The sequence below is a fragment of the Macaca nemestrina genome, chromosome 7, assembly GCF_043159975.1.
Source record: "Macaca nemestrina isolate mMacNem1 chromosome 7, mMacNem.hap1, whole genome shotgun sequence".
NCBI classification, from domain to species: Eukaryota; Metazoa; Chordata; class Mammalia; order Primates; family Cercopithecidae; genus Macaca; species Macaca nemestrina.
This window is the reverse complement of record NC_092131.1, coordinates 157,635,974-157,652,543: the sequence shown is the minus strand read 5'-3', so window position 1 is coordinate 157,652,543 and position 16,570 is coordinate 157,635,974. Positions and strand designations below refer to the sequence as shown.

Here is a 16,570-nt window from a genome sequence, read left to right as displayed (position 1 = left end):
AAATATCTTTCCCCTTAGTTCAACAAAAACAAGGCTGGAATTTTCTAAAAGGAATTTTTCAAGAAAACAAAAAAGGAAAGTAAACAAAAGGCAAAGTAAAAAGCATAGAAATCAAAGTGTTTACAGGATACACATTGCTTTTTCCTATGTTAGTAAAACTCTATCCACCAACTAGTTAAGTTGTTATAGTTTATGGGGCTCTAAAGTTTTTGGGAGCTGGGCGTGATGGCTCATATCTATAATCCCAGCAGTTTGGGAGGCCAAGGTGGGAGATTTGTTTGAGGCCAGGAGTTTGAGACCATTGTGGACCACATAGTAAGACCTTGCCTCTACAAAAAATAAAATATTAGCCAAGTGTGGTAGTACAAGCCTGTGTTCCCAGCTACTTGGGAGGCTCAGGTGGGAGGATCACTTGAGCCCAGGAAGTTGAAGTTGCAGTGAGCGATGATTGTGCCATTGCCTTCCAGCTTGGGCAACAGAGCACAACCTTGTCTCAGAAAATAAAAAATAAAAATAATCCTTGTGGCTCTGCAACCCAGGCTGGAGTGCAGTGCCACGACCTCGGCTTATTGCAACCTCCACCTCCCAGGTTCCAACAATTCTGCTGCCTCAGCCCCCCAGGTAGCTGGGACTACAGGCATGTGCCACCACACTGGGCTAAATTTTTTGTATTTTTAGTAGAGATGGGGTTTTGCTATTTTGGCCAGGCTAGTCTGGAACTTCTGGCCACAAGTGACTCACATGCCTTGGTCTTTCAAAGTGCTGGAATTACAGGCGTAAACCACCTTTCCTGGCCCCTTGTGGCAATTTTTTACCCAGATATCTCTAGCCAAAACTATAACATTGACAGTTTTGATTCAGCACTATCATTTGGTAGTATTGTAGAGAAAAATGGAATGACATGGAAAATATGTATGAAATACAAATAAAAAGATTATAAGATAGTATATATGATATGATATCCTAATTTTAAGGTATACAGTATAATATACAGAAATTTTTTTAAAAACTCACCGGAGAGATACTCTCCAGATGATAATAGTGGTTATCTTTAAGTGGTAGTACTGCAGTTAAATTTTAATTTCTTTGTGCTTTTCTATTTTTCCAAGTTTTCTATAGGAACGCATTATTAAAAAGTGTATGTGTGTGTGTGTGTGTGTGTGTGTGTGTGTGTATTTTATTTTATTTATTTTTTATTTTTTGAGATGGAGTCTTGCTGTCACCCAGGCTGGAGTACAATGGCACGATCTCGGCTCACTGCAAGCTCTGCATCCCAGGTTCACGCCTTTCTCCTGCCTCAGCCTCCTGAGTAGCTGGGACTACAGGCGCCCACCATTATGCCCGGCTAATTTTTTTTTTTTTTTTTGTATTTTTAGTAGAGACGAGGTTTCATGGCGTTAGCCAGGATGGTCTCTTAATTCCTGACCTCGTTATCTGCCTGCCTTGGCCTCCCAAAGTACCGGGATTACAGGGTGAGCCACCGCGCCCAGCCTTTTTTTTTTTTTTTTTTTGAGACAGAGTTTCTCTCTTATCTCCTAGGCAGGAGTGCAGTGGCATGATCTCAGCTCACTTCAACCTTCACCTCCCAGGTTCAAGCGATTCTTCTGTCTCAGCCTCCTAAGTAGCTGGGATTACAGACATGAACTACCACCCTGGCTAATTTTTTGTATTTTTAGTAGAGAAGGGGTTTCACCTTGTTGGCCAAGCTGGGTGACAGAGCAAGACTCTGTCTCAAAAATAAATAAATAAATAAAAGAAAAGAAAATCTGAGCAACTAAGAATAACATATTCTTAATGCCTTACCTAACTTGTGTCAATTTTTATTTGTACTATGCATATAAAGAGGTCTCACTGTTGAAGATCACTGTATCTGAAGAGATTCATTTTATTTATTTATTTATTTATTTATTTATTTATTTATTCGAGATGAAGTCTCACTCTGTCACCCAGGTTGCAATGCAGTGGCGCGATCTCAGCTCACTGCAACTTCTGCCTCCCAGATTCAAGCGATTCTCCTGTCTCAACCTCCTAAGTAGCTGGAATTATAGATGTGCACCACCACGCTCGGCTAATTTTTTGTATTTCAGTAGAGATGGGGGTTTCACCTTGTTGACCAAGCTGGTCTTGAACTCCTGACCTTGTGATCTGCCCACCTCGGCTTCCCAAAGTGCTGGGATTACAGGCGTGAGCCACCGCGCCCAGTCCATTTTATTAATTCATCAAATCTTTGTTGAACTTCTCTTACATGCTAGGCACTATTCTAGGTGTTGGGGATATAGTGGTGAAGAAGACAGAGTTTGTACTGTTACGGAGCTTATATTCTGGTCAGATTTATTGGTCAAAAAAATCTGTGATGGGGCTGGGCGCGGTGGCTCACACCTGTAGTGCCAGCACTTTGGGAGGCTGAGTGGGGCAGATCACCTGAGATCTGGAGTTCGAGACCAGCCTGGCCAACATGGTGAAACCCCATCTCTACTGAAATACAAAACTTACCTGGGTGTGGTGGCGAGTGCCTGTAATCCTAGCAACCCCAGAGGCTGAGGCAGGGAGAATCGCTGGAACACAGGAGGCAGAGGTTGCAGTGAGCTGAGATTGTGCCGTTGCACTCTAGCCTGGGAGACAGAGCGAGACTGTCCTGAAACAAACAAACAAAAAAGGATGGTAGAGTGTATCAATTAGTAACTATAAATAAATTAGCATACCAATTATATGGATTACAAAATTAGAATAAACATCATAAAATTAGTGCAATGTAAATTGATTCACAGTGGGTTTTTTTTTTAAGAAATCATAGTATCAATGGGAATAATATGGATTTTTTTTTCTTGTAGCTTTAAGGAAGCCTCCTATTTCAGTTTCTCAATATGAAAGTCATCAAGCAATCTCCCATCTTCCAACTGGACAACCTCTCTCCCCAAATATGCCTCCAGGTATGAAGTCTTATTCTTATAATTCCATTTGAAACCAACTTACTAGTCATGTACAGTTATGTAGTGTATAAAATATATCACTTAGCAGTATAGTGAAATAGCATTTATTATTTGAGGTAATGTTATATATTTTTTAAGACTAGTGAAAGCTCAGAGAGAAATAGTCATCTCAAACTTCACTTTATCTGGTGGATTGTTACAGTCTTTTTCTTAAGAACAGAAGAATTATTTATTATGCCACTCTGAGCTACATTCCCTTTCCTCTCTGCCTGCTATACAGGTTTAGTTTCTTCAAAATGTGTTCAAATTTATCTCATAGAGGCCTTCTATAAATTACAGTGCACACCTACATTAAAGTCTTTACTTCGTACTTATGAATGTATTTATTTTCTGAACACTCATTCCATTGTATAGAAATATTTCCCTAAAATGAGTGTAGATACGACTGAAGAGACCTGCTTAAGGGAGATGATGGAAAGGAAAAATGTCAGAGTGGCATAGGATGTTTTGAATCCAAAATTAAAGTCATTGATGAGGATAAAAAGGGAGGTGAGGGAAAGAGAGGGGGTATCCAGTAGATAATGCTAAGAAAGAATCAATAGTCAGGGCCGGGCGCGGTGGCTCAAGCCTGTAATCCCAGCACGTTGGGAGGCCGAGACGGGCGGATCACGAGGTCAGGAGATCGAGACCATCCTGGCTAACCCGGTGAAACCCTGTCTCTACTAAAAAATACAAAAAACTACCTGGGCGAGGTGGCGGGCACCTGTAGTCCCAGCTACTCGGGAGCCTGAGGCAGGCGAATGGCGTAAACCCGGGAGGCGGAGCTTGCAGTAAGCTGAGATCCAGCCCCTGCACTCCAGCCTGGGCGACAGAGCGAGACTCCGTCTCAAAAAAAAAAAAAAGAAAGAATCAAAGTCAACACTTGTGAGTCACTGTATAAATGAAGATGACTTAGAGAGTAGAAATTTTAAAAGGCTTACTGGATTTTGGAGATTTCTGATAGTAATATGGAATTTGGAGGGAGGAAAAGATATGGGTATCATTGCTATATTAATCTATGGATTTCTACTGTGTATCTTTTTGGTGAGTAAGTTTGTAGCCATTAGTAGAGATACTCGCCTGGGAATGGTCAGTAAACTTCCCACAGCTAAAATCACATTGGTTATAAGATTTGATTAAAGAAATGAGAATAAACCTTTAAAAAAAAAAAAGCTTTGTGACTACCCAATGTTAAACAATAGTCTGTCTTAGCTTTGTAAAGCAGATCTTGTGAAATTCATCTTTAAAAGATTAAATTAAATTATATTCTTTTAATTTGATGTTTTTATGCTACAGATTCACGTGTAAACCACAATGGAAACCCCGGTACTTCAAAACAGAATCCTTCCAGTCCTCTTCAGCACTTAATTCCAGGCTCAAACTTGGACAGTGAACCCAGAATTCAAACAGATATACTAAAGCAGGCTACCAAGGATAGAGTCAGTGATTTCCATAAATTGAAGCAAAGTAAGAATCAATTGATGAATATTATGCTAAAAATATTTATTTAAATGTAATATGAATTAAGGTCTTCATTATTCTGCTCTCTAATAAATGTATGGTGAAGTTATATATATTTAAAGAGAAGGTATGAAAGTGTCAAAATTTAAAGGAAATGTAGGTTTTAAATGGATGGATATTATTTTAAAGAAAACTTTAAAAAGGTTCTCATGTTCTCCATTGTTAAATAATAAATTTCAGGTGAGTTGACTTTTTTTAAAAATGCGATTAGTTCTTATGAATATAAACTTTTTTGGAGAAATGAGAAAAGATATATTTTGATAGACTAACAAATGAAAACTTTAATTAGGGAGGAGAGAAGATAAATAGTTTTGAAAAATGGAACATTCTGGGAGAAACATACACTCTGGGGAGATTGCCTTAGTGGATTGCTCAATACTGCTTCCTCCTCCATTCCCTTCAATTGCATTTTCCTCATTTAGATGTTAGAAGTGTAAGAAAAAATTCTGGTAGTGGAATTTAAGGCGGGAGAGTGTCCCTTAGATCAGCTTCCTTAAACTGTGCTTTTCACTGGTTCTGCTTTTCATGGCATCTTCTTGCCTTCTATTCTGAATAGACAGAATCTCTAAAAGCTTCATTTTGTCTTTGGTTTATTTATTTATTTTTAATTTTTACCAGTCACCAGGAGTAAGATCACGTCTTTGGTTTTTATGATGGCTTCTGTCTATGGAAGCAACTGTGCAGAGCACTGGTTAGGCAGTTCTTTGTACAAAGATTGCTTGTAAGCTAATAATTGAACAATGTTATATTTGTGAATTTATTCAAGGTATTTTATTTTATTTCTTTATTTTTATTTATTTATTTTTAGAGACGGGGTCTTGCTTTGTTGCCCAGGCTGGTCTTGAACTCCTGGGCTGAAGTGATCCTCCCGCCGTAGCCTCACAAAGTGTTGGGATTACAGGCATGACCCACGTGCCTGGCCTATTCAAGGTATTTTTGTTGGTCTTGTAACAGTTATTTAAATTTATTCATATATATGAATGTATAGTTTGCATGAATTTAATTGGCTTTCCTTTCTTTTTTCTTTTTCTCTGATTTCTTTAAATAGGAAATTCCTTGATATTTTAAAGCGTATCTGTGTATCTTGACCAAAGTATTGTGTGAAAAACATTTTTATTACAAAGATTTAGCTAACATTTTAAATATAATGAAAAAATATTTCCAACCCAAAAAATTGGGTTGTGGGATTGGCCTGAAAACACATCTCAACAAGAAGGGGTGTACAGTAAGAGCATAACAAATAAAATATCTTAATTTGATCACTTAAGATTTTCTTCTTTAAAATTTTTTTTGAGATGGAGTCTCGCTCTGTCACCCAGGCAGAAGTGCAGTGGCAGGCAGGAGTGCAGTGGTGCAGTCTCAGCTCACTGCAACCTCTGCCTCCCAGGTTCAAGCGATTCTTCTGCCTCATCTTCCTGAGCAGGTGGGATTACAGGTCCATGCCACCATGGCTGGCTAATTTTTGTATTTTTAGTAGAGATGGGGTTTCACCATGTTGGCCAGGCTAGTCTCGATTTTCTGACCTCAGGTGATCCACCTGCCTCAGCCTCCCAAAGTGCTGGGATTACAGTCATGAGCTACTGCACCTGGCCAAGATTTTCTTCTAAACTTATATTTATTCTATACATTTTTAAAATTGTTGCCTTACCTGTATATATATTTTTAACTGATGTTTGAGTAAAGAAGGTGATTGGAAATAATTGCTAGGAAATTATTACTCTCTACAGTTATTTTGAAAAGAGCCTAGGTATGGTGGTACACGACTGTAGTCCCAGCTACTTGGGAGGCTGAGGCAGGAGAATCGCTTGAACCCGGGAGGCGAAGTTTGCCATGAGCCGAGATCATGCCACTGCACTCCAGCCTGGGCGACAGAGCGAGACTCCATCAAAAAAAAAAAAGAAAAAAAAGAGCCTATTGAGTTTTAAACCCTCACTCCAAATTATTTTCCATGTATCATTAATGTATATAGAGAGTTGAAATCAGTGCATGCACAATTTTGTGATTTACTTTGACATTATTTCTTATATTCCTTTTTACCTAATTTAAATTTTTATTTATATATACACACACATATATTATGTATCTATTATATACATATATACATTATATACATATAATGTATTTATTATATATTATATGTTATATAATATATACTATATATTAATATAGATATTATAATATATAATTATCTAATATATAATATATACATATGATATATACATAATGTATACATGTATATACATACATTATATACATATATTCTGTTGTGCTTAGGCAATAATAATAGTTTACTTAGGTCTCCTCTGTTATTGTTTAGATCATGTTGTATTTTCTCATTGTAACTGTCATTATTGTTACTATCTTTTTTTTTCCCAGTTATTTCCTGTTCCTCCTACTTTGGGTGTTCCTTTAAAAGTATAGTCCTCAGAACGAAATTACTGGGTCAAAGCACTTGACTAGCTTTATAGCACCTTTTAAATAGTGTCAGATTATTCTCTAGTACAGTTTTACTGTGTCACTGGAGTTATTTAAGTTTAGTGGTTTCTCTGTGGCCTGGCCACATTGATTTTTATCGTTTTTATAAGGTATTTAGAATATAATGTTTCCTTAAAAATGTTTTAATAAGCATTTGTTCTGGTGGCCTATTTTTATGTGAGTAATTTTATTGTAATTATTTCTTGGTATATAATCTGTGCATCAGTTTTGACCACTTAGCCTGAGAACTTTGTAGATTGGTTATATTTATTTGTATCAACTCTTTTCTTCTTCTTTTTTTTTTTTTTTTATTTGAGACAAGGTCTCCCTGTATCACCCAAGCTTGGAGTGCAGTAGTATAGTTGTGGCTCACTTCAGCCTTGACTTCCTGGGTTCAAATGATCCTCCCTCCTCAGCCTCCTCAGTAGCTGAGACCACAGGTGTGTGCCATCACACCTGGCTAATTTTAAAATTTTTTTAATAAAGATGAGGTCTCACTCTGTTGCCCAGACTGGTATTGAACTCCAGTGCTCATGTGATCCTCCCACCTCAGCCTCCCAAAATGCTGGGATTACAAGTGTGAGCCACCATGCCCAGCCCCATATCAAATCTTTATAGATAATTCAGATTTATCACAATTTTCCTCTTACATTGTCTTTCCTGATATAAGACTTTCTTATGCTTTATCATACAGAAGTTTTTTTAATTAAAAATAATTTTTTGTTGTGGTAAGTTACACGTAAAATTCACCAAAATGTACAATTCAGTGGCAATTTTCACAGAGTTGTACAAACTTATCACCACTCTAATTCCAGAATATTTTCATCACCCTGAAACAAACTCTGTACTCTCCTACCCATAGCACCTGACAACCACTAATTTGCTTTTTTCTCTCTGTCTATGGAGTCACCTATTCTGGATATTTCATATAAAAGGAATCATACAACCGGGCGCAGTGGCTCATGCCTGTAATCTCAGCACTTTGGAAGGCCAAGGTGGGTGGATCACAAGGTCAGGAGATCAAGACCATCCTGGCCAACATGGTGAAATCCCTTCTCTACTAAAAATACAAAAATTAGCTGGGCATGGTGGTGCATGCCTGTAATCCGAGCTACTTGAGAGGCTGAGGCAGGAGAATCACTTGAACCAGGGAGCTGGAGGTTGCAGTGAGCCGATGAGATCATGCCGCTATACTCCAGCCTCCTGGCAGAGAGAGACTGCATCTTAAAAAAAAAAAAAAAAATGTCGGGCGTGGTAGCTCACACCTGTAATGCCAGCACTTTGGGAGGCCGAGGCGCGCAGATCATGAGGTCAGGAGCTCGAGACCATCCTGGCTAATGCGGTGAAACCCCGTTTCTACTAAAAATACAAAAAATTAGCTGGGCGTGGTGGCGGGCGCCTGTAGTCCCAGCTACTTGGGAGGCTGAGGCAGGAGAATGGCCTGAACCCGGGAGGCGGAGCTTGCAGTGAGCTGAGATCTCGCCACTGCACTCCTGCCTGGGGGACAGAGTGAGACTCCGTCTCAAAAAAAAAAAAAAAAAAAGAATCATACAGTATGTGGCCTTTTGTGTCTGGCTTCTTTTTTTTTTTTTTTTTTTTTGAGACGGAGTCTCGCTCTGTCGCCCAGGCTAGAGTGCAGTGGCGCGATCTCGGCTCACTGCAAGCTCCGCCTCCCGGGTTCACGCCATTCTCCTGCCTCAGCCTCCCGAGTAGCTGGGACTACAGGCGCCCACAACCGCGCCCGGCTACTTTTTTGTATTTTTAGTAGAGACGGGGTTTCACCGTGGTCTCGATCTCCTGACCTTGTGATCCGCCCGCCTCGGCCTCCCAAAGTGCTGGGATTACAGGCGTGAGCCACCGCGCCCGGCCTGGCTTCTTTTATTTAGCATAATTTTTTCAAAGTTCGACCATGGCGTAGCATGTAGCATGTATCAGTATTTTATTTCTTTTTATGGCTGGATAATATTCAGTTGTATGGATACATTTTGTTTATTCATCTGTTGATGTACATATGGGTTGTTTCTACATTTTGGCTATCGAATAGTGCTTCTATGAACATTTATGTACAAGTTTTTTTGAATACCTGTTTTTAATTCTTTTGAGTATGTACCTAGATGTGAAACTGCTGAATCATATGATAGTTCTGTGTTTAGCTTTTTGAAGAAGTGCCAAGCCATTTCCACAATAGCTGTACCATTTTACATTCCTACCAGCAACGTATAAGAGTTACAGTTTCTCCACATCCCCTTCCTTCCTTCCTTCCTTACTTCCCTCCCTCCCTCCCTTCCTTCCTTCCTTCCTTCCCCCCTCCCTCCTTTCATTCATTCCTTCTACCATGTATTACATATGAAGTGATATTTCCTTGTGGTTTTTATTTGCATTTCACTAATGACATTGAGCACCTTTTCTGTCTACTTTTTGGCCATTTGTATATCCTCTTTGGAGAATTGTCCTTTCAAGTTCTTTGCCTTTTTTAAAAATTTACTGTTAGAGACAGAATCTAGCTTTGTCACCCAGGCCAGAGTGCAGTGGCACAGTCATAGCTCACTGCATCCTCATATTCCTAGGCTCAAGCAATCTTCCTGCCTCAGCCTCACTAGTAGCTATGGCTACAGGTGTATCCTACCAGGCCTGGCTAATGTATGTATTTATTTTTTAGCTTTTGTGGAGATGGGGTCTTGCTGTCTTTCCCTGGTTGGTCTCCAACTCCTGGCCTCAAACAACTCTCCCATCTTGGCCTCCCAAAAGCACTGGGATTATAGGTATGAGCCACCGGGGCCCAGCCCTTTGCCCATTTTTATATTGGGTTATTTGTCTTGGTTGTTGAATTTTAAGAGGTTTTGAAAATGTATTCTGGTTACTAGACCCTAATCAGGTGTATGATTTGCAAATGTTTTTGCATAGTCTATGGGTTGTCTTTTCATTCTTGATAGTGTCCTTTCATGCACAAAATTTTTAATTTTGATGAGGTCCAATTTATCTGTTTTTTGTTTTTGTTCATACTTTGAGTATCATATCTAAGAAACCAGTGCCAAAATCACGGTCATGAAGATTTCCCCTTGTGTTTTCTTCTAAGACTTTCATAGGTTTAGCTGTTATATTTAGGTCTTTCATCCATTTAAAGTTAGTTTTTGTATATGGTTTGAGGTAAGGTCTAACTCATTCCTTTTGTATGTGGATACCAGTTGTCCCAGCAACATTTATTGAAAAGACTCTTCATTTCCCATTGAACAGTCTTGGTATCCTTGTCAAAAATCTATTGACCACAGATATATGGGTTTATTTCTGAATTATAAATTCTGTTGCATTTGTCTATATGTCTCTCCTTATGCCAGTATCATACTGTTCTCATTGCTATAACTTTGTGGTAAGTTTTGAAATTGTGAATTATGAGCCCTTCAACTTTGTTCGTCTTTAAGATTATTTTAGCTATTCATGGTCCCTTGTAATTTTATTGTAGGATCTGCTTTTCCATTTGTACTAAAAAGGCAGTGATATTTTAAAAGGAATTTTGGCTGGGCACAGTAGCTCACACCTATAATTCCAGCATTTTGTGAGGCCAAGGCAGGAGGATTACATGAGGTCAGGAGTTCAAGACCAGCCTGGGCAATGTAGCAAGACCCTATCTTTACAAAAAATTTAAAAATTAGCCCAGCATGGTGGCACAAGCCTGTAGCCTCTGCTACTGTGGATGCTGAGGTGGGAGGATTGCTTGAGCCCAGGAATTCAAGGTTATGGTGAGCTATGGTTGTTCCACTGCATTCCAGCTTGGGTGACAAAGTGAGCCCTGTCTCTGAAAAAATAAAATTAAAAAACTGGCCGAGTGCAGTGGCTTATGCCTGTAATCCCAGCACTTTGGGAGGCCAAGGCAGGCGGATCACTGGAGCCCAGGAGTTTGATACAGCCTGGGCAATGTGGCAAAACCCCGTCTCTACGAAAAATATAAAAACTAGCCACATGTGGTGGCATGCACCTGTAGTCCCTGTTAGTTGGGAAGCTAAGGTGGGAGGACTGCTTGAGCCCAGGAGGCAGAGGCTGCAGGGAGCTGAGATTCTGAGATTGTGCCATCATTGCATTCCAGCCTGGGCAGTAGAGCAAGACCTTGTCTGAAAAAAAAAAAAAAAATTAAAGGAATTGTGTCGATTCTGTAAATCACTTTGGAGAGCACTGCCATGTTAACAATATCAAGTCTTTCAATCTATAAATATGGGATGTCTTTCCATTTATTTAGGTCATCTTTAATTCCTTTCAGCAATGTTTTGTAGCTTTTAGTGCACAAGTCTTGTGCTGCCTTGGTTAAATTTATTCCTAAGCATCTTATTATTTTGATGTCATTGTAAATCGAACTGTTTTCTTAATTTTCCTTTTAGACTTCTTGCTAGTGCATGACTGATTTTTGGCCTGGCCCAGTAGCTCATGCCAGTAATCCCAGCATTTTGGGAGGCCGAGGCGAGCGGATCATCTGAGGTCAGGAGTTCGAGACCAGCCTAGCCAACATGGTGAAACCCCGTCTCTGCTAAAATACAAAAATTAGCCGGGTGCAGGGACAAATGCCTGTAATCCCAGATACTCGGGAGGCTGAGACATGAAAATCGCTTGCACCGGGAGGTGGAGGTTGCAGTGAGTCAAGATCACAATACTGCACTCCAGCCTGGGTGACAGAGTGAGACGCTCTCTCAAGGGAAAAAAAAAGAAACATGACTGATTTTTGTGTGTGTTGATCTTGTATCATGCAACTTTATACAACTTGACACAAAAGGTCTTTTTTTTTTTTTTTTTTTGCGACGGAGTCTCGCTCAGTCACCCAGGCTGGAGTGCAGTGGCATGATCTCGGCTCACTACAAGCCCCGCCTCCCAGGTTCACGCCATTCTTCTGCCTCAGCCTCCCGAGTAGCTGGGACTACAGGCGCCCGCCGCCACGCCAGTCTAATTTTTTGCATTTTTAGTAGAGACGGGGTTTCACCGTGTTAGCCAGGATGGTCTCGATCTCCTGACCTTGTGATCCGCCCGCCTCGTCCTCCCAAAGTGCTGGGATTACAGGCGTGAACCACCGCGCCCGGCCAACACAAAAGGTCTTTAGTTGTATATATTCATGCATATCTATCTAGACTCTTATGATGATTTTAATTTATTTTATAGAAAATCATTTCTTTTATAAAAATCGTTTCTTCTATCTGGACATAAATATACTATTCTTTTTTTTCTTTTTTCTTTTTTTTTTTTTGAGATGGAGTGTTGCTCTGTTGCCCAGGCTGGAGTGCAGTGGCGCAGTCTCAACTCACTACAACCTCTGCATCCTGGGTTCAAGTGATTCTCCCACCTGGCCGATATGGTAAAACCCCATCTCCACTAAAAATAAAAAAATTAGCTGAGCTTGTTGGTGCATGCCTGTAATTCCAGCTACTCTGGAGACTGAGGCACAATAATCACTTGAGCCTGGGAGGCAGAGGTTGCAGTAAGTCAAGGTCACGCCACTGCACTCCAGCCTGGGCAACAGAGCAAGACCCTGTCTCGAAATAAAAAAAGAAAAAAAAGAAAAAAAAAACCAATCATTAGTATTCTTGTGTTTATTCAGCTTTGCTTTCCATAGAGTAAAAACTATTTAGTCATAAGAAAAATTTATTTTATTTTAGTTATTTAAGAGACAGGTGGCCTGGCACCGTGGCCCATGCCTGTAATCCTAACACTGGGAAGCTGAGGCAGATGGATCGCTTGAGCCCAGGAGTGCAAGACCAGCCTGGGCAACATGGTGAAACCCCATCTCTACAAAAGATACAAAAATAAGCTGGGCATGGAGGCGTGCTCCTGTAGCCCCACCTCCTTGGTTGGCTGAGTTCGCAGGATTGCTTAAACCCAGCAGTTAGAGGCTGCAGTGAGCCATGATTGTGCCACTGCACTCCAGCCTGGGCAACAGAGCAAGACCTTGTCTCAAAAGAAAAAAAAAAAAGAGAGAGAGAGAGAGACAGGGTCTTGCTATGCTGCCAGGCTGGATTCAAACTGCTGGGCTCAAATCATCCTCCTACCTTAGCCTCCTGAGTAGCTGGGATTTATAGGCATGCATCACTGAGCCCGGTGGAAATTCATTTTTAAGTACAGTTTTGCTTTATAATTTTCTTATTTTTTGACTTACAATTTTTCTTTCTTTCATTTAACACTTGCCAAATTTGTATATGTAAATCATTATTCTCAAAAATTTCAGTGTGGCTGGGCACAGTGGCACATGCCTGTAATCCCAGCACTTTTGGAGGCTGAGGCAGGTGGATCACTTGAGGCCAGGAGTTTGAGAGCAGCCTAGCCAACATGGTGAAACCCTGTCTCTATTGAAAATACAGAATTAGCCAGGTGTGGTGGTGCATGCCTGTAGTCTCAGCTACTTGGGAGGTTGAGTGGGAGGATTGCTTGAATCCAGGAAGTGGAGGTTGCAGTGAGCAATGATCATGCCACTGCACTCCAGCTTAGACAACAGAGTGAGACCCTGTCTCAAATAAATAAATAAGTAAATAAAAAATAAAAGCACTTGATACTCTGTAGGTACAGAATAACATGCTGTTAGACAAAAAGTTGAAATTTTTATTGAAAACACTTTTAGAAAAGGAGGGGAAGTTCTTAGACTTTATATAGTTATCACCACAATTGTTTTGTTTTGTTTTTTGAGACAGGGTCTCACTCTCGCACCCAGGTTGTACTGCATTAGCACGTTCATAGCTTACTACAACCTTGACCTCCTTGGGCTCAAGGGATCCTCCCACCTCAGCCTCCTGAATAGCTGGGACTACAGGTGTGTGCCACCATGCCTGGCTAATTTTTGTATTTTTGCAGAGACAGACTTTCACCATGTTGCTCAGACTGGTCTCAAACTCCTGAGCTCAAGCAGTCCTCCCATCTCGATGTCCCAAAGTGCTGGGATTACAGGCATGAGCCACCATTCCTGACCTCACTACAAATTTTTTGGCAGCTTTAACTCGTTATTTTTGTTTTATAGCTTAATATATCATACTTATATTGACATATTTATAAAGAGCTGCGTATTTTTATAAATTTAATTTTGTTTTTTTTTGTTTTTTTTTGTTTTTTTGAGATGGAGTCTTGCTCTGTCGCCCAGGCTGGAGTGCAGTGGCTGGATCTCGGCTCACTGCAAGCTCCGCCTCCCGGGTTCACGCCATTCTCCTGCCTCAGCCTCCCGAGTAGCTGGGACTACAGGCGCCCGCCACCTCGCCCGGCTAGTTTTTTGTACTTTTTAGTAGAGACGGGGTTTCACCGTGTTAGCCAGGATGGTCTCGATCTCCTGACCTCGTGATCCACCCGTCTCGGCCTCCCAAAGTGCTGGGATTACAGGCTTGAGCCACCGCGCCCAGCCCTATAAATTTAATTTTGTATTACCACATCATGCAAAAGTGGCTAGAACATTTTGGGGTATGTTTCACCATATTTGGAAGATGTATTTGGGTTAGTTTAATTTAAACTTTAGAATGTAGGCTATGTGGTGACACAAAATACAGTGTAGGGATACTTCAAAGAAATAGACATCTTCCAAAATAGTTGAAACTGAAAATCCAGGCGAGGCCCACCTGTTTGCCAGTTAGGAGGGACATACCATTTGTATTTAGAAGCTTTGAACAGAGATAAGAATTTACTTCAAATGTCAGCTCCCATATGGAAAGTCACAAGGGTGGTTACTCCAAACAGTAGGGAGTGATTGTTGATCAAACTACTTCTCGTATTGATTTTTCTGTATAGCAGCAGGGTTTCATTTATTTAACAGTGGTTATTAATCATTCTTCCAAGCACATTGGAGAGGCAAGCTAGTGTATCACAGAATACCTGATCTTCCTTTACATATAGAATTATTATTATTATTATTTTTTTTGAGACAGAGTCTCACTCTGTCGCCCAGGCTGGAGTGCAGTGGCGCAGTGTACGCTCACTGCAAGCTCCGCCTTCCAGGTTCACCATTCTCCTGCCTCAGCCTCCCGAGTAGCTGGGACCACAGGTGCCTGCCACCATGCCCAGCTAATTTTTTGTATTTTTAGTAGAGATGGGGTTTCACCGTGTTAGCCAGGATGGTCTCGATCTCCTGACCTCACGATCTGCCCATCTTGGCCTCCCAAAGTGCTGGGATTACAAGGGTGAGCCACCGCGCCTGGCCTACTTATAGAATTTTTAAAAGTATTTTCCAATCTCCAGTCCAGATGGCTTAATGAGTTCGCCATTGACATAGCCACCCAGTGTATGAGATAGTAGACCATGGACATAGCTGACCAAAAGAGAAGTTACTTGGAAGGTTATATTGAGATACTCAGCAAGAATGTAGCACACTGTGGCAAAGAGACAGACAGATATAGATACCAATGTGTTATTTGTCATATGTATATATGACAGAGATGTTATGAGAAATAGAAGATGTATGTATGTTTAATAGACGTTTTAAGAAGAGATTGGAGGAAATGGTGGGTAATCAGTACTTGAAAGGAATTTTGAAGAAAGACTTGAGTCTTCAGGTTGAATGTATCTGCTAAGTATTAGGATAAATGAAGAAAATTCTTGCTTTTAGACATTGTAATGAAAACTTGAGAGTATGAAAAAATAAACGAAAAAATCTTAAATGATACCAGAAAACATAGATTCCAGGCTGGAGTACAGTGGCGCAATCTCTGCCCACTTCAGCGTCCACCTCCCGGGTTCAAGCAATTCTGCCTCAGCCTCCCAAGTAGCTGGGATTATAGGCATGAACCACCATGTCTGGCTAATGTTATATTTTTAATAGAGACGGGGTTTCTCCATGTTGGTCGGGCTGGTCTCGAACTCCCAACCTCAGGTGATCTGCCTGCCTCAGCCTCCTAAAGTGCTTGGATTACAGGAGTGAGCCACTGCGCTTGGCCCCCTGTTCTAAGGTCCCTCATCCCATTTATGAGAGCCTCATCCCCCTAATGGCCTAATCACCTCCCGAAGGCCCCATCTCTTAATACCACCACATTAGGGATTAAGCTGCAACATGAATTTTGGAGAGGACACATTCAAACTGTGGCAATTATTAGTTACCTAAATTGGCTCATGAAGATTTGAAAACTTGAATAAACCAATAATCATTAAATAAGTTGAACAGATATCAAAAGTTCCCCCTTTACCTCAAAAGAGACTGGTAAAAGTTAATGAGAGTTTAGCTTGATTACTCATGCAGGGTCACTGTATGAAATCAAGCAAACCAAAAAGTGGTTCTTTGAAAAGGCAAGTGAAATTGGAAAGACCGGCCGGGTGTGGTGGCTTACACCTGTAATCCCAGCACTTTGGGAGGCTGAGGCAGGCGGATCATGAGGTCAGGAGATCGAGACCATCCTGGCTAACACAGTGAAACCCCGTCTCTACTAAAAATACAAAAAATTAGCCGAGTGTGGTGGCAGGCACCTGTAGTCCCAGCTACTCGGGAGGCTGAGGCAGGAGAATGGCGTGAACCCGGGAGGCGGAGCTTGCAGTGAGCCGAGATCATGCCACTGTACTGCAGCCTGGGCGACAAAGTGAGACTCCATCTCAAAAAAAAAAAAAAAAAAAAAAAAACAGAAATTGGAAAGACCGTCAGCACACATTAAGACAGAGATGACACAAATTCT

At 40.8% G+C, this 16,570-nt stretch overlaps 1 protein-coding gene across 5 annotated transcripts in view; it reads left to right on the top strand.

Moving 5' to 3' along the window:
- Positions 1-16,570, top strand: part of GOLM2 (golgi membrane protein 2) — a 128,549-nt gene that overhangs the window by 85,564 nt on the left and 26,415 nt on the right. For all 5 annotated transcript variants that reach the window (XR_011606104.1, XM_011757448.2, XM_011757441.2 and 2 more), the window contains exons 7-8: positions 2,832-2,930; positions 4,266-4,436. Coding sequence is in view for 4 of the 5 variants with exons in the window: in XM_011757448.2 (XP_011755750.2) it covers positions 2,832-2,930; positions 4,266-4,436 (270 nt within the window). In the remaining variant the exon portion in view is untranslated. The remainder of the gene's footprint in view (positions 1-2,831; positions 2,931-4,265; positions 4,437-16,570) is intronic.